Source organism: Pollachius pollachius, assembly GCF_949987615.1.
Source record: "Pollachius pollachius genome assembly, chromosome: 12".
NCBI classification, from domain to species: Eukaryota; Metazoa; Chordata; class Actinopteri; order Gadiformes; family Gadidae; genus Pollachius; species Pollachius pollachius.
Window position 1 is genome coordinate 6,699,234 of NC_136945.1, and position 25,308 is coordinate 6,724,541.

The window sequence follows — 25,308 nt, forward strand, 5'->3', positions numbered from 1 at the left end:
CCGATATGATCGACAGTCCCTCCGCCCCTCCACTTCTCTTACACCACTAACCTACACGTTTGAAATGTTGCGCGCGGCACCCATGTGTGTATTTTGGTTGAATCTTATAATAATATGTTGTAAAGGATCGAGCCGCGTACGATTAGGATACAGATACATCCCAAAAGTTCGACGTGTATGAAATGTAGTTAGTATGCCTTCTTTATACCTATAACTCAATTGTGATCATTCGAGCATAATAAATATCGGTACGTTCATACGCATGAATTCATATTTAATGACCAACATTGAACAGTAGATGGTGGTAATGTGCGTGTTACTGATTGGAGAAGCCAAAAGCGAACATCTACGTGCATTGACGTCCTCACTCCACAGAGGCGACAGAGAGCAGAGACCGATATGAAGCGTAGAAGAAGACCTGCGAATAAACCAATATATGTAGAAGAAGAAGTAAGGAAAGTAAGAGAAAACAACATGGGACAGTGACAACCTAAAACAACCCGTCAATCGCATGTATACTCCTCCAAGGTATCGATACCATCGAATGAATGAGAGTGCTCTGATGAATTTGCTAGATCCATTTAATTTCCTTTTCAAATGACTGATATCTCCGATCAAACTCGCTAACCTCACAGGAAGGGGAAGCAATGCTATCGTAGCGTTAGCTAGTTCTGGGTTGTTTACAACTGGCATGCCAGTTTGTTCGACAGAGACGTTTAATGGTAGCTTTATATGGTTATGTTTGCTTGTGATACTACTGTGCTTCTCCGGGGATATCCAATCGTTCACCATCAAATGTACAACTGTCACACTTTGTTTAACACAACCATCTCTGCCAGGCTACTTTCTCGTCGGTCCTACCTGGCATCGCATGGGCCAGCCGGGGCTGCTCTGCAAAGCTAGCCGTGGTTTGATTGAGGTGTCAGTTCACTCAATAACCATACATGGTGACCTATCACAAGGACAGCTTTTTTCTCTTTTCTTAAGTATGCGGACCTTTGCTCACAGTTGCGGAAGGTATTGGTCCGACCTGAGTCGTTTATCCCGATCTGTCAAAAGGTCTGAATCAAATGCAAGTCGTCTTAATGGTTTGGTTAATGCTTCCCCGTATACATGGAAGATTGAAGAATTGTCTGTCGGGTATTCGTTATGAGATCCCTGCAGAACGGTAGATTAAATGATTCAAACGTGAGATGTAACTGTTGATCTTTGACTGTTTAAGAAAGATACATTTTCGATGAAAAACAAAAACAAATTTAATTGTCCGTTTAATGTGAACTGAACACTGAGTAAACTTTTTTTTTTTTCTTGACTATCTGGACGTTTGGTAATGTGTTTTATATTATTACGCAGGTGAAAGAACGTTCTTCAATGGTGACCTAATTTGTCTTGTTTTGAGTGAACTAAATATAACTATCATTCCAGGGGGCCAATGTGTGATTTGCTTCTGATTATCCAGGAAAGACCCAAACCTTGAAAGTGAGACGCAAGAAAAATGGGGTTAACCGTGACTTGGTTGTGCCTTACAAGAATTCGGAGAAGATATCGACTGAGAGAATGAATTTAGTCAATCATCTTTGATGAAATTCCATTCAATCTACACCTGGATCGAAAGAGCAAAGGCCACTGGAGATGGCTTCATCTGAGCGGGAGATGGATGGCATTACTAAGACTGAGGAGGAGAGTCCCGATGGCCCCCTGCTCTCTGGTTGTCCCCCTTTGGTGACAAGTACTAACCACTGGGAGTTCAGAGAAAGGGAGAAGGACCCCCATAGGGCACCCGTTGTGGAGGACATTACATCAGTTCTGGATTTCAATAACCCTCCGGACACGTCAAACCTGGCCATGCCTCAAGACTCAGGAACTGCTGAAGAAGAGAATGGCGAACACATGGAATCGCACAGGGATGCAGACGATGAAGTCTTCAACATGTTAGGCCAACAACAAGGTGTGGATTATGCAGGTGTGGACACTCAGTGTATGGATGAAGAAGATGATGATGAAGATGAGGAAGATAGCCAAGGAGGAAGCCTAACTGAGAACGTAAAATCGCCACATATGAACGGCGAGGCCGGTGGGCGGAGCTCGCAGGGGGTGGGGAAGAGATGTAGGTCCAGGAACAGTGGCGGGGGGTCGGTTTCTGAACAAAGTAGCCACAGCTCGGCCAGTTCTCTATTCTTTTCTTCCTTTCAAAAGGGTACAGTCATGTCCGGGGGTAGTAGGCACAAACAGAACCGCAGGCGCAACCACCAGCACCAGCAGGGTCGCGGCCGCAGGAACCGGGGTCAGGAGCTGGTGCTGGCCTTCAAGGAGCTCCTGTCGGAGTCCCTGGGCACCTGGTGCCTCTCGTGCATCCACATGGTGATCGAGCTCATCGTGGCGCTCACACACCACTGCGGGGTCGGCGTGGAGACCGGAGGGATGACTCTGTACAACGTTGGCCTCCAGCTTCTCGCCAAGGTCACCGACGTACCCGGGATGAAGGCGGACGCTCTGCGGGTCCTGGAGGGAGCCAGAGGCACCGCTGCAGGAGTCGTGGATAAGACAGTACGGTCTGCCAAGTGGCTGAAGCAGGTGGCCACCACTAGTTTTGCCCTGGTTTGCGCTATAGCAATGCTGGCTTCCCTGTGGGGAAAGAGTCTTCTGATCCGCGTGGGCGGAGAGAGGGCAAACCGGTGTTGGGCCGCATGCCAGGACTCCAGGCTCTGGAAGAGGGTGAACTCTTTGAGGGAGACGGTCAGAAACTGGTTTAGGAGAAAAGGACGGGTGCCCGTGTCCCTGCCGGACTCCCCTGGTCAACTGGGGAAGAGCCAGCCGGGCCAGGAGCTGGAGAGGCTGCTAGCCTTGGCTCAGGTACCGGAGGAGGAGCTCGACCCCTTCACTGTGCTCGGTGTGGAGGTCCACGCCTCTGAGGCGGAGCTGAAGAAGGCGTACAGGCAGCTGGCTGTCCAGGTGTGTGTGTGTGTGTGTGTGTACACGTGTGTGTACATGTTTGTACGTGGTCCATCATCCAAAATGTGGTAATGTTGTAACCATGGTTGGGTAATATATAGTGCTGGAGTTATTCTCATTTGTTTGTTGCTGTTTTTTCTACCCTGTGTGCTAGGTCCATCCAGACAAGAATAAGCACCCCCGCGCTGGGGAGGCGTTCAAAGTGCTCAGGGCCGCCTGGGATATTGTCAGTAACCCTGAAACACGGCGAGAGTATGAAATGTGAGTCAAAGAAAAAAAGGAGAAGTTCAGCCCCACTTTATTTACAATTCTCTGTGTTAAATCTCTTAGATATTGTCAGAGATTAAACAAGAAAGCTTTACTTCTAGTAGAAGTGATTGAGCACCCTGTCTTTTATTCACTGGCGCTTCTGAATTGCTTTGTCTTTCAAAAATCACTGCATAAGCATGAAGTTATTGTTATTACCTCCTGAAGACAACCCCATATGTTTAACTTGCTGTTTCAAAATAATCGGATGGAATTAGCTGACTGATTTAGTTGTTCATTTTTCTGACGCAGAAAGCGAATGGCGGCAACTGAGCTGTCAAAGTCCATGAATGAGTTCCTCACCAAACTGCAGGACGACCTTAAGGAAGCCATGAATACCATGATGTGTACCAAATGTGAAGGCAAGCACAAGTACGTCCCGCCCTCCGTCCATCTAACATCCCCATCGAAGCATTGCTGGCTGTAGTTCACAGGATAAATCAAATTGAACAATTTAGCGTGGTTCTTGGCTCATTCGTACCAGGAAAGTGACAAGTAAGCGCTGCAACATTGCTGTGTTTTTCTGCAGGCGGTTTGAAATGGACCGTGAGCCTTCTGAGGCCAGGTTTTGTGGAGAATGCAACCGTTTCCACAGCGCTGAGGAAGGAGACCTGTGGGCTGAGTCCAGCATGTTAGGCCTACGGATCACATACTTTGCCTTTATGGATGGCAAGGTCTACGACATCACAGGTGGACTTGATGGCAGAAGATAGTTGCCGTTGGAGCTTAATGAAATAAACGATAATTTGGTATTTGAGTTAAAAACATTTCAGACAGTGGTGTGCAGTGTACCGCTTGAACCGCCTTTTTCATTGTTTTACAGAGTGGGCAGGTTGCCAAAGGATTGGCATTTCGCCTGACACACACCGTGTGCCCTATCACATCTCATTTGGTTCCAAGAACAATGGCAGTGCTGCACGTCAGCGGTAAGGCCCACCTGGGAATGGTTGCAGTCGATCTAGGGTTGAATGGTCATTTAATCATTGGCAGTCGTGGGAGAGGGACCGTAATGTCTCCAGGAATGGACTTCTGTTTGTAGGTTACCGTCCAGGCAGCTGAAGGGGAGGTTTGGTCCTCTAACTGCCGGTGTGTTTCCCTACCTCCAGGACGCCCTCGGAGCCGGCCCCGGGTCCCAGTAACCCCGCCGACCTACAAGACCTCTTCAACCGCATCTTTCAAGGGGGACCTGCCGCCGACATGGCCGCCAACGGGGGGTTCTTTCCCCCGGGCCCACCCCCGCACCCCAGCGGCCAGGGGGCTCCCCCGTTCCCTCCCCCGTTCTCCCCCCCGCCCGCACACGGGGGATTCTTCATGCCGGGCGCCCAGCGGCCGGAGGCCAGTGAGACATGTGCGGAGGGTGGCAAACCCCCGCGGAGAAGGAAAAAGGTCCGCAAGCCCTTTCAGAGGTGAAGTCACATGACTGGTTTTATAGTCATCGACCTAATGGCAACACTGAGAAGCGACACACACAGATATCCCCCATGTTTGTCTCTTCATAAGCCCCCTTGGTGCGCCAAGATCGGCCCTTCGTGAGTTGAACTCAGGAAGATTCATGTGGGTAGAACCGTCTCTTTGACGGTCATTTCAACATCGGGGCCAAAAGGAGAGACCCGATCATGAAGACCAATCGAAAAGAAGGCAAAGTATTAGGGGGGGAAGTATTGAAGAAATGAAGGCAACGGTGCTTTTAAAATAACATCCGTCATTACTTTATTATTTTGGGTTGTCTTTGGTCTTTAAGACGACTGTAGCCTTGAAATATATCAGAATGCTGTACATGTTAATTTCCTGCCAAATTTTGCATTGCATGCACAATTTACTCACTTGCTTTTAAACTTTTTTTTTTCTGTTGAGCTTTGCTTTTATAGTTCTGAAGGGTAAAGCAAAGCCCTGTTGGAGGTTGCGTTCTGGATCCCCTAAATCAAGAGATGATCTATCTCGCAGTAATGCTTCAGTGATGCCTGGACCGGCAAATTTGAGTGGTCTGCTTTTGGACTATTTCCCCCACTACCCCTCGTTCAGTCCATAATTTAGTCCCAACTGTCATTGGTGCAGAAATCAACCAAGAAGGTAGGTCTGTTTTCATCTGCTGTAATGCAGCTTCAGAAGAATATATTGTAATGTTTTGCATTACATAGATGTTTGAATAATCTGAAAAAGCTCACTTTTTCATACAACATTATCTAGGCATGCTATTGCAAACATCAGCCAAGGCTTCAAAATAACAGATGGGGGTATTTGGCGATGAGATATCAGGCTGATAGTGTACCATTTCAACATGTTGCCTTCTGCGCAGACTATGGTGACGGGAGGAGGGTTATCAACTAAACCTTTTGGTTTTAGTGGTATTGATTTGTCTCACTTTGGATGGAAGAGAAGATTGCAACAGACTATTGGCACAAAGCTTCTCTTTATGTTCTGCTAAAGCGTTGAACTTGCAGTGAACTGACAAATGATTACTATTATTTTTGTATGCAGTGGGTGGCTCGGCCTGGGCTTGAGAATGGTAAATTGGTTCTTGATGCTTTGCCTGGTTCTCCGGAAGAATGCATACAGATGGTTCTAGTGCAGTTAATCCTTGTTAGTCCAGATTGGAAATGCCCCCGTGTGCTACACTGGGGAATAAATGGAATGGATGGAAAACCTTGTTGGTAAAATGTATTTCCAGTAATACAAAACATGTTGGACAATTATGATTTGGCTTATTGACTTTTGTGACCTGGTCTTGATATTTAATATATAAATGTGCTTTGATCTGATCTTAATTTGATTGAATTTGTTTATTGAAACTCAAACCACTTAGGAAAACTGAAAACTTGTTAATCATATTAAGACTGAATAAATCCTATTTTTTTTTTTATTCTTTTCTGACACATTGCAGAACACCAAATCTTCAAAAGAAAATGGTACATAATTATTACTAACAAAATACTGAAAGAATACTGTGGAACATTCAAACGGCAGGCCAGCAGCATTCCTTTTCCTTTGTTCTCTTATTGAAAGGTAAACAACTAAAGGAATGATGTTGGCCTGCTCTCAGCTATTGTCTGGGGAGCGAGCAGCGGCAGGGCAGCTATGGACTACATTGGCCCCCTGTGTAATGCACTACTATGAGGGTCTGATATTCGCATTGTTGTCAGGAAATTAAGAAAGTGAGGGATCCCATTACACTTAAGATACATTCTACTGACTAAAGCAACACAATTGCTTTGTTTTCATGGGTTATTGAAAACCGATTAAACCAAGGTAACAGGTGAAGCATCTGTCTGGCACTTCCCAAGATAGAAATTACATTGTCATTGTAGATTGTTTATTAGGGGAAAATGGAAAACCGAATTATGCCGACAGCATACTTTAACGGTTGTGTTTTATTGCCTGCCCATGCTGCAGATGATTCACTAGGTTGTAATTGTGTATGTGGGCAATTGTCACTTGCTTGCCTATTTTAACCCAATTTTGGTAAGGTCAGTTTCAGTTAGTCTGAGGCTGTAACTGTAGGCCTATATTGGTTGCAGAAACCGACTTAATTGATGATTGGCAATGACTTGGTATGTAGACTTCTTTGTAGTGCCATCAAATTTAGTTTTTGGTCAAGGAATTAATATCTGCATATCATTACTTCACTGTGTGCAATGTGTTACAATACTAAAACTAAATAACAATTTCAATCAGATTAAGAAAGTGTGCTAGTTAAGTTTGGGATTTGGCATGAAAAAGAAAAGCAACTTAACTCCTAATGAAGTTCTGTGTTGAAGGAAACCCCACTTTTTTTTCTACAGGATATTTTCTCTAAACATGATTAACTTGGTTTAATGAATAAGTTAGACACTTATCAATAACTTCTAATTTTGAAGTTGGACAACGCATGTTGGGAAAGTTTTATTTTCCAAATTATTTTTAGGCCACCCAAAAAATTATGTCTGGGTTTGACTGAAAAGTACTCAATAGCCTCTTAATGCTTTATTTATTTTTTCCTCCTTTACATAGGAGCTGGTTTCATTTTGGTGTTTTGTTTCTTAAAAGCTGGAATAAGTTACATTTGTCTGCTGCTTTTCCAGGTATGGAATTGTCAGGACCTTCAATATCTTCTTGGACTGGACTATTCAACATGGCTTCCACACATATTTCGTATTTGTACATTAAGATTATTATGGTTAAAGTAAAACATATATAGGGTATATCCAAGGCCAGAAACGGAATAAAATGGGGTGAATGTGTATGTAAAAGTTATAACACATACATTAACTGATATGTAGATTCAGAAGTTTTACTGAGAAATATTCCTAGACTTTAATCATGCACATAAAAAGGGGCAAGATCACTGGAGTGCATTGGATGTGGTTAACCCAATCAGTACCCACAGCTTGGTTTTCCCTAAATTAAAACAATATGCAAAAAATAAATGCAAAAATCTGACAATCAACAGGAAGTGGTGTGCAGGACTTTACCACACAATGACCACTTTGGTTAGGGAGGACAGTTTGAGTCGTCTTTTGCTGGAATTACATTTGATTTCTTACACTTTCTCCGGTTTTTAAAATAAACGTAATTTGCCATTGAACCACTGCTGTTTTTTGTGATCTATATATTTAAAAGTTTAATATTTCTTAGCTCTTTAATTCTGAGTACACAATGTATAATTGCCATCCATAAACAATTGACATCAATATAAAACACAAATGCAATAGCAATCATGACATAGAAATAGCAAAAATGAACTGCAAACTCCTGCAAAGAAACTGATACGCTTGCATAGGTCCGCTTTGAGGAAATCTGCTTGTTATTATTGAACAAGTCATAGTTTGGCCTGGCCCGGCTTTCCCGTCGTCGGACCTTCATTAAGCAGTGGGGTTACGGCCACAGAAACAGACCAGGTCACCTCTTTTTCTCCTTAAAAGGAGTGGTTTCAGACAGCCACAGCCTCAACCAGACACTGGCTGATATTGAGGTCACCTTGGCAGGGAAAAAATGTGAGGTTTTTTTTTGTAGGTTGAAATGAAAACAAAATCTTTTTATAACTTGTAGATTATTGCGAAATTCCTAACCAAAACACCTGGCAAAAATATAGATGAACCTTTGGTGACCGATAAAAAGCGTCTCCACTGAGAGCTGATGAGATCTCTTATCTGAGCTATGTAAGCCCATACCATTATATTGGTATTCAAATTAACGGAGAGTGAAGTTAACGAAATGTAGGCTAGGATGTGGCCGTTCCGCTGAACCTGTGCTGGAAACACTCCCTTCTCTTGTAAGTGGAGGTCAGCACCTGAATTCTCAGCTGCATCTGCAATTACAGCCATCAGGGGATGGATACATGATGCCTACATTTTTAGGAGTTGGAAGATATATCATGTATCACTAACATTGAACATATATTAAATAGTCATAACAGAGAGATGAAAAACAAATGTCGTTATATATATATATATATTAAAAACTGCAAAGATGGCCAAAGATAACCCAAATACTGTATCACATAGTTCAACCGCCATTCATATTAACATAAGCATATCTGGTTCTGTATTAAATAATATATAATATTTGCTTAAAATAAACCTACACCAAGGCATTCCCCTAACTTTTCTTCCCCAGAAATAGAAAACGGTTATGGATATCATCGAAGCAGCAGCTACAGTGCTTTGGGCTCGTGCTGCATCCACAGGCTCCCCCCCTACGGCTTGAGGCTGAGCGCCTCAATGGCCGTGCTGAGAACCTTGCAGTCCAAGTATGCCACCAGGCCTCCCTGGTTGGCCCAGCAGTCCGCTCCCTTGTTCTGGGTGCGGGGCTGGTGGTAGGTGAGCTGGGCCCCTCGGGGCTCCGGGGAACCCAGGCTCTCCGTGTAGTCCACGATCCCCCCGCCGAGCGCCCGCAGCAGGGCGTGGGGGGCGCATGAGTCCCACTTGAAGGTGCTCCCCTCGGACAGGACATAGAGGTCGGCCAGGCCAAGAATCACACACAGGATCTTGTAGCCGGCCCCGGAGGCGTAGGTCACGTTGTCCGGCCCGCACAGCGAGGCCAGCGCCTTCTTTACCGCGGGCTTCTCGCTGGAGCTCAGCACCGCCCGCAGGCCTGTGCCCTCGGCTGGACTCTCAGGGAGGGATACGGAACACGCACTCACACCTTCGCAGGACACACCCCAGAAATGCTTTCCTTGCCAGCTGTGATGAGCAGAGAGTGTTGCACAAAATAATGAGTCTTTCCTTCAAATAGAGCTATAGCTTCATATTTTCAATGTGGTCCTCTTTGGGGTTATTCATGACTTACCGCCCCGAAGGATCTTTGTAGTTGAAAGGCTGGTTGATGACCCCCATGATTGGCTCCCCAGTGCTACGCAGGTAAACCCCAATCAGGACCAGGGCACAGTGGAGACCTGATGGAGACAGGTGGCCCTCTTCCAATACCATCTCACGACCCCCAATGTACTGGCTGGTAGCGTCTTCATATCAAAACATGAAAAAAAAGTTACTTTTTCAATGTTTACGTCACTTGTTTTTGTACCACTGGCTGTGGGTGTGTTTGATAGATTCTTCAGATGCCTAGCGGTTCAATTTTTTTTACAGAAAAAGCCCCATACCAAAAGAAACAAGTGGACTGACAACATTTTACCTATGGGGTCGATCCAGATTCCGAGCTCGGAGGGACTGTGCGGTATACTCAGGTCTCCAGTGTTTGTGTCCACGGCGGCCGGGTCCTGGTGGATGGCCTTGGCCAGCAGGGCCGCTGCCGTGGAGTCACCGTCCAGCACGGCCTCCAACAGCGCCGCCGTCTCCGTCTCCGACGCACACACCGTCACCACCACACTCTCTCCTGCAGGACATCAACACACACTCATTTAAAACATGACATGGGAGAGGATTGTACTACTGCTACTATTTAGTTTAGTTATTTCTCAGGCAAGATAATGCAAACTTACTGTGACTTTACTTAGAAATGTAATTAATGAGCAGGCAAAATAAGCAGTCTGGGTCAACAAAGTAAACGAAATGGTGATCGTCAATGATCACCATCATGGGTTTTTTTTTTTTTTTTTACTTTTAGGTTCATTTTTGTAAGGTTTGCGTAGGATTAGAACTTATGAAACTTTGGAAATAGCTGTAACTAGTCAGGTTTCTTTACTTGAACTACAGAAATGAATAAATAATTGTCTAGTGCGCCAAACTTCCCTCAAGTCTCACTAAGTAGCTCATGCCTAGATCTTTTTTCAAAATATTTCAGATATTAAATGACAGAAACTTTTTTAAAAGGTAATTCGTTTAAAATCTGGTTTAAATTTTCGTAAAATGTTTTCAAGTGTAGTGAAATAATTACCAAGACCGTTTTCAAACTTGTTGGACTCTTCGCCTTGGATGAAACCCCCCATTTCAGGGAACTGGAGCAAATATATAAACATAAAGGTAAGATTTTATATTATCATGATATTATACAAACCCTTTGGCATATAGAGTAGACGTCCTACCTCTGCACCGACATAATGTCGGATCATCTCCTGTATCACCACGTCAGCAAGTGTCTTGAAGTCCTGGACAAACTTCTTGTTTTTATCATCTCCCGTCTTCTCTTGCACCAGAAGCTCAAAGAGCGGCGCTTCTTGTCTGCAGACCCGCGCCACATTGGCTGCTTTCTCTGCTACGCGAAGCAGCACTTTTAGTAGAGCAGCCATTCCTTGAATAAAAGATAGTCAAAGTTTTTTTAGTTAGGAGTGCTATGGCGCACTGAAAAGAGTGAGAAATGAACGAGGCGCATATTGGGTGACCAGAGAGTGAGGGAGTATTCTGGGACGCACTGGAGTTAATTATGGTCTCGGGAGAAAAAGGGCATTTCTGGGTAGAAAAAAAAAGTACTTGAGAGGTGTGGCCTGGACCTCTTTTAATTTCAAGCCAGCACACCGTTTCGCCAATTGCCGTATTGTTTTTTCACCTAGTAGTATAGTATATATGTCCCCTTCATCCGGGCCTAAACAGAGCTCATCGATTTCAGATGGTTGTTTCCCAACAGCGATGACATAATAGTCTTTATAATTTTACACGCGAAAGAATTGCAAAACGTAGAAACCCATACCTTACTCGAGAATATAGGTTAACTTACTGCTGATCGTTTCCTTGTCGGACTGCAAATGATCGTATTGGGATCTTTTAATTCCAGTAAGCTTTCCCCCCCTGATTCCAACCTGCGTTCACGACAACGAAGTGACAAGCAGATATTAACAGGTTACAGACGTCTATAAGCGCTCGTATGATAACAGTCACCGGGCTACTTCAAGTTGTATTTCCTGATCGCGGCTGCACACGTCTCATGACGTCACATAGGGGCGGGCAGTGTTTTGGAGGTTGATATTAAAAAGGTACAGTCGAGACAATTCACCAGGTCAAAAGACAAGCAAAACGGCGCAAGATGCGTCCGTTCCCCCCCGTCGCCCCCTACCGACCCACAAATTCCGCATTCATCATTGATTGAGTCACAAGCCCTAGGTTCAGTCAGAATATTGTGACGAACATTAACACTATGAGTTCCTCAACCAATTTGTAAGTTTCAGTTTTCAGTTATAAGGCATTGGTCAAAGTGCATTGCAAGAAACACGTTTAAATTAAGACAAACACACACAAATATGTAAAAAGTTATATGGAATAAAATTATAAATTCTAGATGAGAACCAAATCAATCAAACCCATAGAAAGAGATGAGGGCTCCCTGTATATCTTGACGATTTATATACCTGATCGAGGATAGTATTAATCGCCGTCAGTATGTTTCACCCTCATCCTGTGATTAATCCCACTCTGCTAAACGTTTGTCTCTATCCCTCCACTACTGTTGAGGAGTTGATCGAACAATTAATGCGTTTTAAATCTTCTTCCTGTATATGGCCCCTCCTTTTTCTCACAGCCCAACGACAGATTCCCCACCAACAACAGGTTTCACACCCAACTAATCCTCAGCCTAGGGAATGTGGATTAACACACAGCAAGGCAGAAAAAGGGTAACCACGGAAGGACTGGTGGTGGTTTTCATTATCCTGCGTGATCCCACGAATAAAGCAATGAACGTGACGTATTGACTCTGCAGTCTTCTTTGGAGGAAAATTACTTGGAATCTTGAACCTTCATATAATTCTAAATTCTTCACCGAATGTATATGGCTCTCAGAACCCAAGCACACTTGACAGACCCGAGCACAGACTCACACAATCAGCAGGAACATGACACCAATTAAGCTTCATGTTTAGAGTAAGTGGTTTCCAGAATGCCTTTCACCACTAGCATCCATTAGACCCCCCAGGCGTTACAGTGTGGGATAGAGGAGGCTGCAGGCTCACTCTTCTTGTGAAGCAACCATACAGTCAGCTCTTCTGTTGGTCTCCTTCACTGCATTCATATTGCAGCTCCACTAAAAACAGCATATTCAAATGCCGGTAAACCAGTCTATATTTTGCATGATACTAATTGTGATTGTTGTGCTGTTTACTAGCTAATATTCTTTCCTATGTTGATTCGTTGTTTTTTTTTCTATTTTTTAAATTAGATTCAGAAAACATTATTTTCTCGCAAGCGTGTGATGTAAAATCTAATGTACAGTAGGTTGTTATATAGATATACATCTTTTATTTTCCAAAATATTACTTACCTTTATGTCATGAAAGCATGAGGTGCAGTTTGACTTACCTCCTACAAATGTGTGTGGAATCAGGATATGATTTTGATGGTTCAAATAAGATGTGTTCATTGCAGAGACCTCGTCCCAGCTTAAGTGACATGGAGCAAGCCATCGTTGCCATCATTAGGGTGTTCCACAAGTACTCTGGGAACAAGAGCAAGCTGAAAAAAGCAGAGCTCAAACACCTCATCAATAATGAAATGAGCCAGTTCATAATGGTAAGCCAAACCTTCCAGTATGGATATAGGTGTATTATGAAGGACAGTCTAAGTGAAACACATTATTGCCTCAAAAAATATTCTAGACTTAACAATGTCATGTTTATTCCTTATAAATAGAATACCGTCTTGGTGAAGAACAACTTATTTTTGTTGATTGTGGTCAATTCTCTACTAAAATAAGTTGTCTATTCACAAGAGCTGATTAAATAATACGAATATGTAGATATATAAAAGAAAACAGCTACACAAACCTAAAAAGTGTTGTTTCGCCAAAATTTTCTTTCCTTCTGTTCCATAGAAAATCGAGGAGAACGACACTCTGGACAGGCTTTTTGCAGACCTCGATCAAAATGGAGATCTGGAGATTGACTTCCAAGAGTTCATTTCCCTGATTGCCATGGTTACCTCAGAATGTCATGACCTTATACCACTTTGAATCTCCATCGATAACTTAATACATCCATTAAACTTTAAACCATGCCTAAGAACGAATCCATTATTTTGCTAATGGACTGACGCTAAATGTTGACCACCAATGTAGGTAGAGCCTTCATATCAAATCATGAAAAAACGTTTTTTTGTACGATAGATTCTTCAGATGCCTAGAGGTTAAGTTTTTTACACCAAAAGCTGAATACCACTAAAATAGTGGACGGACAACATTTCATCTAGGGGGTCGATCCAGATGCGGAGCTCAGAGGGACTGTGCTCATTATGCTAGCATAATGTATATATTGGTGAATACCTTCACCAATTTTATTTTCCGGTTTAAATAAATTGCATGAATGTAGTTAATGTCTTAGAAATGCTACTATTGCTGTAGTACATAAAGGTATAATTTCAGCACAAATTAACTCATGTTTATTTAATTTTTCAAAGTTGTTCTGTGCCATTCATTTGGTCTGAATTAACAATTTACATTGGTTGTCTTGTTTAATTTAGAAGTTTGTTTATTGACATTCACAAACTTTCATAGATTTTATTTTATTCATGGAATATTATATACATAGTTATTATAATACATCTGTAATTTCGGCCTGTCCTAATTCTTGCCAGTTATGTCATAAATCAAAACTATAACAATATGTAATAGCTAAAGGAAATACATATAAGTGCTTTATATAGGAGTTGTACAGTATAGTGTTATACTTTTTACTTTTGCATATTCTTTTATTTTATTTCTTTTCTCAGAAGAAGAACACAAAGTGTGAGGTTGGGGCCCTCTCGGTTTATCTTCTTAGGTTACAGTCCATAAAATCAAACATCTTCTTCCAGGCATCTTCCTGGGCAGCCGCATGGGGTGCAGGTTGCCCTCCCCAGAACGCTCTGACTACAAATCAGCAAATACAAGAGAGCATTAAAGTATGCCTTTAGAATTTGCCATAACACTCACAGAATTTATATAGTTTGTTCAACTGCTGTCATGATTCCGGCAAAGACTTTGAGCAAAATGTTACGTTTTGAAGCAAAACAAAGAGAAAAACCCAACAACGTACTTCTGTTTGGTTTGGCCCTCCAAAGGGAAACGCTTGTGTTTGGAGAGTAAGGTGGCTCTATCAGATGACCAGCCCCAGGGTACGACAAGCGGGTGAACAGTTGAGCTTTTCCGGCGGACCTCAGGACCTCCTCAATCTGAATGAGTGATGCAACAAGATTGGAACAAGAACTAGAAAATAATAGCACTAGGATGAGGAAAACCAATGTTGCATTGCATTGTGTGATGTTTTATATTTCTGAACGTAGATTGTCTAGGTTTAGAAATACTGTCTTTATTATGTTGCTATAAAGAATTAATCTTAAAAAGTATTAATCCAGCATTGAATGTGTTAAACTCATACATTTAGACATTTGTTCACCTCATTTGCTGACTCCACACTTGCACAATTGCTGTCGTCTTCGCCCAATATGTATAATAAAGGGCATTCCAACGTTTCTATCTGCCAAAACACACGACGTGATGGAGTCATTGAGCCTGCTTCAAATGTGTGTAAGTTTTGCATGGGGACTCAAATACTACCTTAATTTTGTTGTCTTTGGGAATGTTAAAAGGCATCGTCATATCTTTAACAGTGAAGTTGCCTTGTTCATCAACCGCCTTCGGGCTACTGCAACACATCAGCCAAACAGGTAGCAATATCATGTGGAATTAGAACATGATGATAAGGCTTCATTTAATAAAAAACAATACTTTTTCCCTTAAAACGCTAGCTTGTATCATTTTTTTTTTCTATCTCCTGGTGTATGCCAATCTATTCAGATAAAAAATAACCTAAAATGGGAAATACATGTCAGCTATAGTGTGTATATATAATTTGGAAACCTTCCAGACATCATGCTAGGCCACTTGTCATTACTTCCCACTGGTCCATTGATACCAATCACACACTTTGGCTGAGAGGAAGAAAAAAAAAAAATCATTAATTTGATCAACACATACGCTTGCTTATACTTGACTTACTTATGAAATCATCTTACTTTGAGGCCGATATGAGTGGCCATATGTAGGACAAGGTAGACTCCATAAGAGAGCCCAATGAGGCCAATTCTCTGCCCACAGACTTCTGGGTGGTCTTGGAGGAGGTTGTATGCCGACTGCCAATAAAGGGAAAAGGTTTAAAACAAGAACAGGTCAGCTTTAGTGATCCAGATAGGGACAACCCACCAACAGACTGCAGAGGGTAACTAATAGAAGAAGTTAATTTACCCTAAAGTAATCGTCCCCAACATTTATTTGATTAAGTGGACCAGGGATGTCTTTGTGTCCGAAGTAGGCAAGAGACAGGCTGGCAATGCCTTTAGATGCAAACAATGCAGAGCGGTACTCGTTCAGCCCTCCTCCAATGCCCCAGAGGTCCACCATGGCAGGGAAGGGCCCCGGACCTGGGTGGGATGGAAGTGATCCGGTCGGTCACCGAACTGCACGGTGTGTCAAATGTTCTCTAATAAAGCTACATTTTCCCTTCAGCCAAGCAGGTGATGTATTCTTATTATACTAAATGTACCAATCGATCCAATCCATAATTTAGCTCTATAGCCTCTGGTCTGAGATAAACAGCGGTCATTTTAAAATAACAAACAAACAAATAAATAGAATAGAATAGAATAGTATAGAATACAATTTTATAGAAAAGAAATGTAACAAACGTGTGTTTAAACTGTCATTATAAATAGCAGCAGATTTTAAAAATGGGTGCTTTATTTATCTGCTTACCAGAAGGTAAGAATAACGTTCCCACAATCCCATTCTGGCGGATCTCGACCCTCCTCGTGTGTGGAGCCATGTACCACCGCTCCACACTCAAAGAGGCCAGACATCCTGCATGCTGTCCATCCATGGGGTCCTGGTCCGAGGTCATGTGGCCCTCCCAGAGGGACAGCTGCACCACGTAGGGGGTCTCGACGTCTCTCTTTCTAAGCCTGTGTGGAGCGGGCAGACAGTAGGGGTTTGAGTCGGGGATTCAAATGGAGCATTTAAGGGAATTCAGTCCACTGATGAGCACCTCCATACCTCAGACCCTCCCTTGCAGACGGTGCAAGGTGCAGTGCCCAGAACAGTCCCATTGGTTCACAGCCAAAGTATGACCCCCCTACTGAGGGATCCTTGGTCACTATTGGGAGGTAGAGCAATAGTGAAAGTGGGAAGAACCAGTACAGATTAATACTGTCAAAAGTATATTTGGAAATACTTCTGAATGTCAGTTGGACTTGCGCTCATTGGACAATATGTGGTAACAGATAGTAAACGTTAACACTCCTACATTTAAATTTTGTTGTTCTGAATCAGTATTATGATTATCCTTTGGACTTACAGTCGACAACCCCATTCTCATCTGTGTTATAGTGGGAAAAGGCTTCCCACAGGTCCCCTTCTTCACTGTGCATGTGTGCCCGCACGGTAATGGGACAGTTCGGTGGAAGGAATCGCCCCTGGATGCTGATCTGCTCGTCGATGAGGGCACGCGAGGGTCGAGCTGTTAACAAAGGGGTGGGCCTGAGCTGGCTCTTCCACCGCACAGCCCCTTGAGTCAGAGAAAAATCACACATTGGGAGCTAGCCTCAAGTCAAGACTTGTCCTTGACCCAGCTCACCAATGCTAGACTACATAGACAAAATAACTTTATTGTAATAATGCAATAACCCAAACCAATATAAAATGCTGTTGTGAAAGTGTGTGCAAAGGTTTTTACAGAGGCAAGTGATAAAATGAAGGAGATACCAACTTACCTAACAAATGTTGCATGCATGCTACATTTCTGAGTGTGGTGACCTCTGGTATGATGCTTATTCCTGTGGTTCGCAATAGTGCTGTCACGGATGAATGGGCTTTCAGCATTGCGGATACGGAATACAATCCACCCTTTAGTAAGACACAAACAGTATTATTACATCCTATTTGACTAAACCTGTACTGTTAGGAACTGCATGTTTTAATCTCGTGTCATACATGTAAAGAACACAGGTCCAACTCCTCTTTTCCCCTGCTTTATCTATATATCGGATCAACAAAGTAATTCATTATCAATGATTTACAGAAAAACCGAGCTGATCTGAAATATATTCTCAAAGACAGAAAATATATGTTTCTTACCTTTGCTGCTTACAAAATTTGAGAAATCCAACACTCAAGATAAAACCACTATGATGGACATATTTTGTCAGTTGCAAAGAACGGTTCACAAATAACAATCAGCAAGACAATATACTACAAAATGCACAATTCACTAAAAACTGGATTGGTCTGCACACAACCTAGGGAGCGGGGAATGAGAAAGCTCCTCTTAAATGTTACCTATGACCTGATAGCAGCCAATCAGTAACCAGAAAGGGCATAATTTAGTTTCACAAACATTCTCACAAAAACAATAATTCATTGATTTAAAAATCAAAGGATGATTTACAAATGTTAAAAACTATTTTGAGTTACGGTTTTAAGATTCTGTAGCAATAATTCCCACTGTCCAGCATGTTCCTCAAACATTGTTCGAATCACCTCTGACATCTGAACCATTTGGGGAGGACACTTTTCACACTCAGTAGTACTCAGGGAGGTCAACAGAGTCAAAGGGATAGATCCCCCTGTAATTGAGTGATACACTGTTCTGCGTTTTAGAAGCAGAGCCATGATTGCATAAATTTAGCAAAAGATGACATGGAATGTCGATTATGAAATTGCATTATTATTTATTAAAAAATAGGGAATTAAAAATTAAAAATTTGAAACTATCTCTGTAATATTTAATAGTAAGCTGACACGGAATTGAAATAGCATTAATGTGAATGAATCATGCTAACTTCTCACATATTCAACCTGGACTAGCAGAGCCCAGAAAGACAGAGCAGTTTATCCAGAATGGTATAACTAATAAGATATTGATATTATTTCACCCTGATTAAATCTCGAAAAATCCAGGTAAAAAGTGTAAAACATTTAGTTAAATATGCTATTATTTGTTATGACACAGCATACACATGCACACACGTTTAACTCACAACCAACCAAATAATTCGTTAGTTGTGAGTTGATAACATTTTCATCGGATGTTTATGTAGGGCTTATGACCTATTCAGAAGATATGTAGGTCAATATGGTGTATTGTATAGCCTATAAGTTTAGCCTAATGTGGTAAATGTTGAAGAACAAGCTTAAATTAATTATTAACTTCGAAAGCCCTATTTTAATGTTTCGCAAAGTAGGCTTTTATCTTCCGTAAACTCACATATCACTCATTATAATCACTTATATTGATTATAATGAGTGGTCACTGCAGTGACCACTGCAGTTAATCACTTCATTAGGCATAGGAACCGCAGTATACATTTACATGTAGCCTACCTGTTATAGCCTTTACACGGAAGCAAAGTAGTTAATAGATCACTCATCATGTTTGGCTTTTTCTTGAAAATCGGTAGGATCACTGATCTAGCATTAACTCTTGGTCAGACACAAAAGTTTGAAGATATTGAAATGTGAACCACATAGCCTACCTCATAAAATTGTCGATCAACAAAATATATTTTTTTGGGGGTCCAAGAAAGTCCTTGTTATGCCATGGTAGGCCGTGTGTCCTGAAATATGAACTATGTCCAGGGGGAGGGGGGGGGGTCAAGCTCCCCCAGAAAAAGGCTGAGCCTGCTCTATAGATAGAACACATGTCTTACGGAGGCGTCTAGAACGTCATCACAGGCGGCCATCTTACCACAGGCAATCTTTCTGGTGGAATCTGTGGTCAGTCAGTGATCTGCACAAACGCTAATACTCTTATCTCGTTGAAATCTTGACCAATTTACAAACGGTTTGGTTTCTTACAAACGTTATAAACGTGGTTATAATATTGAACCTATTTTAGAACATTATTCTATTTTTTTAGAACCTAACATAATTATTCATAAGTATGCAGCCTCATAACTACATCTCTGACGTTTATAACAAACCAAACCGTTTGGAAATCGGTTGAAAATTGAGCAAGTTATGGTTATTTAAAAAGTACATGTACCACTACCAACACAATGTTATGGGTGAGCAGCTGACTGTGGCAAGATGGCCGCCAGTGCGGACGTTCGACTCCATTGGCCAGCTGCGCGGACGAGACATCTACTGTTCTATATCTATGTCTAAGCCCACTCTACCAAAACAACTTTTTTTTAGGAAAAATTGACTGATGCTGCTTGTTGTGTGATTTGATTTGTGGTTTTGATTTGATTTGTGTTGGACGTCTTTGCAGTTGACCGCTTCCTTGCAACAGGCGGATTGTTGTTACGGCTGCATTGTTGTAAAACGCAACATTTAGAAACGGGCATTTCAATTATGTAGCCTATTAATCGGGATCATTGTACCTTGTTTTTTTTTGTATTTTTTTTTTTATTGTTTGTTACATCAAAATGTATAAGCACATGCTATATACAACACAGATCACAAAAGAACAGATCACAAAACCTAATTGAAATTAATGTGTGAATGGAAATTATTAGGTTTAGGTTTATATGGTTGATATTATTAACGTATTATTATTAAATATATTAATCTAATATATTATTAAATCACTAACAAGCACGACTATTGGTTTGTGTCCGTTTTCATCCATTAATAATTACGTGTTTTTAGGATTTTATGTTGAGAATAACATGTTTATATTCTCTTTAAAACTCAACTCGACGAAATGTTATTTTTATTCTTATTATTCTCATAATTATCATTATTATTTAGTTTGTTATAATAAACATTTATCTATAAAATATTTTTGTCAAATCTGTGAACGCGTACATCGTGACGTCAATTAGCGCATAAGACTAGTTTCCGAGTATCTTTCAAAGTAAAAGCCTTATCCAGCTTAAAAGGTATACAATGAAGCTAGAGGAAGAACTTTATTTTGTAAATAATTGCAATACTTTTGTTATCCGGTTCAATTATTTTGACCTAGCTTACTTGTTGGTTTTGTTTTGCGTATACAAGAGACGGGGAGCCAAACATATAAACGGTTTATTCCGGGGCCGAGCTGCTGCGTGGCTTTTCGCCCACTCACAGCTAAACAGACTATTGTTTTCGGGCAAAGAACGGTTGTGCTGTCAAGGAACTACGATGAAGTTGCCCCTATCAAATTAAACGTAAACACCTATGTTGTATACATCAATGTTGGTAATATTTGGCTTCCTCCCCAGTCATACCCGCGGGACACAAAGCTTTGTTGTTGTGTGATTGGCATTGAAGTGTTTTCAGAATCGTTTGGGATCTGCTCAGTCCAGCAGGATGGACTTGCAGGGTCTTTGTATGCTCGGAAGCTAACGTTAGCTGTTACGTCTCTCTTCGTTACCACGACACACTCACTCGGCGTGCTCCCAGTCAAGACAGACGCCCTATTGACTCATATTTGCTATTTCTGATTCTTTGACTGTATATGTATGTCATTTCCAATGAAAAGGTGCGTTGTATCCACCGAGTTGTGTCGCAAGTTATTGTTGTTTTTGGCCTCATCGCCTAAATGCTTTGAACGTTTCAGTGTGTGTATTTGTGCCCATGCAGTTTTAGAACGTATAAAGACAGATTACACATTATCTTGCCTTCTGCTTTTTGTTTCCAATTCAGAAGTCAAACTCACTGCTTTCATCAGCTTTGAGAAGGTCCCCGAGTTTACAGTGCAATGGCCAGCCATTTCAGAAGCTACATCTGGGACCCAGTCCTTATCGTTTCACAAATTGTACTGATGCAGTGCATCTACTACAGCTTCTTGGGACTTTGGATGGCAGGAGTTGACAGCCTTGTGCAGATTAACCGCTCTCTGGACCAAATATTTAGCTATCAAGTAAGTCCTACTCTTAACCATGTGTAATAGCAATTCATGCCGTGATATGCCAATTTATGAACCCAACTACTGTCTAAACCAGGCTTTTCTACTTGCAGGCCCTTGGATTTGCAACTATACAAGGCAGACTTTCAATGATGGCATTTGTTTTAAATTCTCTTACATGGTAAGATAAAGGGTAATCTTTGGAGTGCTTCTTAAATAATTTTTCTTGTTCCTCTATCTCGTCACATCCGAGCAACACACTTTGAAAGCCTGGCCAATAACCTAAACCACATTGAAAGCTGCTAAGGATGGGCATCCCTATTGGACCACATTCTCAGTGCAGTGCGAATGAGTGTGCATCCTCGACCACGGCCAGGGTGTTTCATTTGCAGTCTACCGCCTACCTACTCAAAATTGCTTGACTCATTTGTTATAGTCTTCTAATCACAATCTGTTTTTCAATATTGCATCACAATTCATTACTAAAATGATAAGGTTGGGACATTTTAAGTTAAAATTTTAGAGTTGAGAGTTTAGGTACTTAAAAGGTCAAGTCACACCTAAGGTTTAGGTAAATTTGGCCTGAAAACATTGCAGGAGTGTTTTTATAGAATATTTATGATTCCAACTCCATATTATTTCATGTTTATCCTAACTTGTGTCTGTCCCAATATTTCACCAGTGCCCTCGGCCTGTGGTTTTTTATCCGCCGAGGGAAGCAGTGCCTGGACTTCACCGTCACTGTGCACTTCTTCCACATGATTGGCTGCTGGATCTACAACGCCCACTTTCCAGCTGCTCTGTCCTGGTGGCTCGTCAACATTGCTTGCATGGCTTTGATGGCTGTGATTGGGGAGTACCTGTGCATGCGGACTGAGCTCCGGGCAATCCCTGTCAACACGGGCCCCAAATCCAACCTGTGACTCACTGAGCGCACACTGTGATGCCGATGTGGGTACCAGTGGACAGGACAATTGACCATGGGAGTTTGGTCAGTAAGGGTTTTGGACTCAAAGAGCAAGCAACAGATGCAAATAGACTGTTGATTTAACAGAGATAAAAAACACAAGACCTACCCTTTTTTTTCATAATTGTCCATCTTACACTGAAAATCGTTCATTTGTATGCCAATTAAGATGCAATGCTAAAATGGTTTTAGATGCAGGTTAATGTTAACTGCATCAGAAAATGCACTATTGGATAAGGTGGTGTCTGAAATGTCCATCGATTTGTACAGTGTTCTGTATCCTAGTGTAAACCAGCTGGGGATCTTGTTTGCTTTCATCAACATTCTTGGCATATATAGCGTTGGACAAAAGGTTGTTTTCTGGGTTGATTCTCAAAATGGCAACTGTGGCTCATAGTTTGCAGATTGCTTCTATAATGCTGTGGCTAGTTTATTATAAAAAGACATTTCCCCTCTGTAAGGGATTATCTACCAGCTTCCTGCTTCGTTGATTTTTTAAGTGTTGTGTGACGTGGATATGGAGAGGAGTATTCCATGCTTTTACACAATGTATAATTATTCATAGAGACCAATGCTTTTGAATCAGTCCAATTGTGAGATTGCTCTAGCTCGTGGCTGTGAACAATATAATATGAGTGTTACCATAACATCTATGAATTCAAAACTAGCCTATCATTCAATCTGAGCCTTTATCTGAACCCTATCAATGGTAATAAATCTTGTTTGGGTTGATATTTCTTGATATAGTATTGTATTAGAGCCTGGATGGTAGCAGGCAGAGAAAGCGATCTTCACTACCAAAGCAATTCATCTATTTAGAACAACTTGAAGTAATCATTTTCACATAATCAAATTTATTCTATAGAGAAAAAGTTGTGTGGTGGTATGGCTCTGTTTGTCCAGAATCGACCAGGTACTCTCTTCAAATTTTGCTGCATTAAGATAATGTGTCTTGGCAAATGCGAGGTACAATGTTTTATACATTACCCAATACAGAAAGTGTCCAACCCAGTCCATTGACAATAAGGAGAGAGAAGGAATTTAAACTCTCTAATTTAAACTCTCACTCTAATCACTGCTTTCATTTGACATTAACTGGAACATTTTAAGTTTAGCCTAATACAAGGGAAAGATGAATTAACGTCAAGATGTTATGGGTTACAAATAATTGTCCGGCTTACGTCAGCTGGTGAAACTGAGCTTCTATGAAGAGTGCCTTACACCACAAATGGGCATTATGGTGGCCAGAGGTCTTTCCTCTGGGCCGGAACCCCCTCCCTCTCTCTCCACTTCCTGTCTTCTGAGTGGTCAGGTGGAAGAGAACAGATGGGGACACACTAACGAGCTTCTGCATCGAGACGCCACACTCTCATTATCGACATTTTGCTACAGGCACGGCTAAATACAGAAGTGTTAGGCTGAAGGAGTGATCTCTGAGTAAACTGTTAAACGAAAACACCCTCATTTAAAGTGAGAATTGGTAACAATGTATTTTGAATGTCTTAGGACTCATTTGTTACATAACTACCTGTATGAGAGCTTATATAGACAACTTCACAACCATCACAATAAAACATTCATCACAACGAAACAAATGGTTGGGTATTTCAATAGATAGTTCTGTTTTATTGTTACAAACATATTACTTTGTGATACAATACTTGGTACAGGCTTTTATAAATACTGTGCTTTGTTATTGACTTCCAGAAATGACAGGTATTGCATTTCATGTTTACATTCAGTTCTTTAGATAAACTTTTTGTATATGAGCTTTTTCATGTTACTGAAAACCTGGATGCAATCATGTTCATGCTTACTTCATCAGACGCTAAAATAACTGACCTCTTTCTCATGCTTTATAAACCAAAAATACAGTGTATTTTTTATCTGACATTTACGGCCAACACAAACAAGGGTTGACACTTTGTTAATACTTAAAATTGAGCACAAGCTACTATAAACCATGCCAATTTGGAGAGAATCGATATGGATAAAAATAAATTAAAACATATTGCTTCTACTTGGGATCCAATCCAATTTCATGCATAGATCTTACAACTTGCTCTGTGTCGAGGTGCAGACAGATGCATCTATAAAATCCATCTGCAAACCGTATGCTGAAAATAATCATGCGTTTGTAATTGTATTATTATAAATACCAAGGACCACACATTTCAAAAGGGCTAAATTCTTATATGATGTGAATAAAACATTAATTGCCATACTTGGGCAATTGTCCATCATCAACAAGCCGTTAGTGTGTGGTCATAATGGCGGAAGGTGTGAGGCTCATGGTTATAATTATTACTAGTTGTTAGCTCTTTATTGTTATTTGTTTGTTGTGTTTTAAAGGCCTTTCAACGCAATACCATGTAGAATATTCAATTGGGAAAAAATAATCTATATCAACCTCATTTGAATGTGTTCAGTAACACCAGTCAGTTCAGCAATCAACAATATAAATCCCATTCCGCAAGCCATAACATAACAATGCATGTAGATAGAGATTATTAGCCAGGGTGAATAGGAAGTTATGTGGGTTCAATGCCTAATTTGGTGTCTTAATAGCGGCCATGCAAAAATAGCCAGGAGTAGCTAAGATTTGCGTGAACATTGATATGGTTTCATTCAACCTCGCTTGATTGTCACATAAACATAAAATCACGACAGTTTGCAATATCCTTACATGGCGGTCTTATGCATGTACCATCTGTGTCTGGTTTGACAGATGGTTCAATACTTGTCAACATGTACAGTATAAACTATTTCTTATTTTTACAAAACAGTTTTGTTATTTTCTTTATCAAACAACTGTCACTAGAGTTTATCTAAATCAGCTCATTGACAAAATAACAGCACAAAGTCAACCTTGCTGACAAAGCTTATGCTCAATAACATTTCTCAACAATGATATTCTTGAAGTGGTTAC

General features: G+C 41.3%; 5 protein-coding genes across 10 annotated transcripts; 3 read left to right on the top strand and 2 right to left on the bottom strand.

Moving 5' to 3' along the window:
- The first annotated feature begins 409 nt into the window (after window positions 1–409).
- dnajc14 (DnaJ (Hsp40) homolog, subfamily C, member 14) lies at window positions 410–7,819 on the top strand. Of its 2 annotated transcripts, none has more exons than XM_079748021.1 (7): window positions 410–528; window positions 1,460–2,952; window positions 3,107–3,213; window positions 3,511–3,630; window positions 3,788–3,948; window positions 4,082–4,184; window positions 4,365–7,819. In XM_079748021.1, the coding sequence occupies exons 2-7, from the start codon at window positions 1,633–1,635 to the stop codon at window positions 4,666–4,668; spliced, it is 2,115 nt and encodes a 704-aa protein (XP_079604147.1). In that variant the 5' UTR covers window positions 410–528; window positions 1,460–1,632; the 3' UTR covers window positions 4,669–7,819. The 2 variants fall into 2 exon arrangements, with proteins under 2 accessions (XP_079604147.1, XP_079604146.1); XM_079748020.1 differs by having other exon boundaries at window positions 445–528; window positions 1,426–2,952.
- Window positions 6,260–12,104, bottom strand: inpp1 (inositol polyphosphate-1-phosphatase). 3 transcript variants are annotated; one of them, XM_079748023.1, is made up of 7 exons: window positions 11,972–12,104; window positions 11,344–11,425; window positions 10,715–10,920; window positions 10,567–10,627; window positions 9,865–10,065; window positions 9,523–9,694; window positions 6,262–9,416 (listed from the first exon to the last, which is right to left on the bottom strand). In XM_079748023.1, exons 3-7 carry the CDS (start codon window positions 10,916–10,918, stop codon window positions 8,930–8,932), a joined length of 1,125 nt encoding a protein of 374 aa, XP_079604149.1. In that variant the 5' UTR covers window positions 10,919–10,920; window positions 11,344–11,425; window positions 11,972–12,104; the 3' UTR covers window positions 6,262–8,929. The 3 variants fall into 3 exon arrangements, with proteins under 3 accessions (XP_079604150.1, XP_079604149.1, XP_079604148.1); XM_079748024.1 differs by lacking the exon at window positions 11,344–11,425 and having other exon boundaries at window positions 6,260–9,416; XM_079748022.1 differs by lacking the exon at window positions 11,972–12,104 and having other exon boundaries at window positions 11,344–11,523.
- Window positions 12,105–13,007: 903 nt separating this feature from the next.
- On the top strand, window positions 13,008–13,566 carry LOC307083670 (protein S100-B-like; the record flags this gene model as incomplete). The annotated part of the gene is made up of 2 exons (XM_079747622.1): window positions 13,008–13,127; window positions 13,429–13,566. The coding sequence occupies 2 exons, from the start codon at window positions 13,008–13,010 to the stop codon at window positions 13,564–13,566; spliced, it is 258 nt and encodes an 85-aa protein (XP_079603748.1).
- Window positions 13,567–14,169: 603 nt separating this feature from the next.
- Window positions 14,170–17,463, bottom strand: LOC307084166 (acyl-coenzyme A thioesterase 1-like; the record flags this gene model as incomplete). The annotated part of the gene is made up of 11 exons (XM_079748414.1): window positions 14,170–14,460; window positions 14,627–14,762; window positions 14,987–15,067; window positions 15,148–15,235; window positions 15,451–15,521; window positions 15,606–15,722; window positions 15,835–16,010; window positions 16,342–16,547; window positions 16,639–16,738; window positions 16,940–17,149; window positions 17,355–17,463. The coding sequence occupies 11 exons, from the start codon at window positions 17,461–17,463 to the stop codon at window positions 14,360–14,362; spliced, it is 1,395 nt and encodes a 464-aa protein (XP_079604540.1). The 3' UTR covers window positions 14,170–14,359.
- Window positions 17,464–20,566: 3,103 nt separating this feature from the next.
- sys1 (SYS1 golgi trafficking protein) lies at window positions 20,567–23,923 on the top strand. Of its 3 annotated transcripts, none has more exons than XM_079748767.1 (4): window positions 20,567–21,046; window positions 21,211–21,427; window positions 21,526–21,593; window positions 22,095–23,923. In XM_079748767.1, the coding sequence occupies exons 2-4, from the start codon at window positions 21,266–21,268 to the stop codon at window positions 22,333–22,335; spliced, it is 471 nt and encodes a 156-aa protein (XP_079604893.1). In that variant the 5' UTR covers window positions 20,567–21,046; window positions 21,211–21,265; the 3' UTR covers window positions 22,336–23,923. The 3 variants fall into 3 exon arrangements, with proteins under 3 accessions (XP_079604893.1, XP_079604892.1, XP_079604894.1); XM_079748766.1 differs by having other exon boundaries at window positions 20,567–20,732; XM_079748768.1 differs by lacking the exon at window positions 20,567–21,046 and having other exon boundaries at window positions 21,059–21,427.
- Window positions 23,924–25,308: the final 1,385 nt, after the last annotated feature.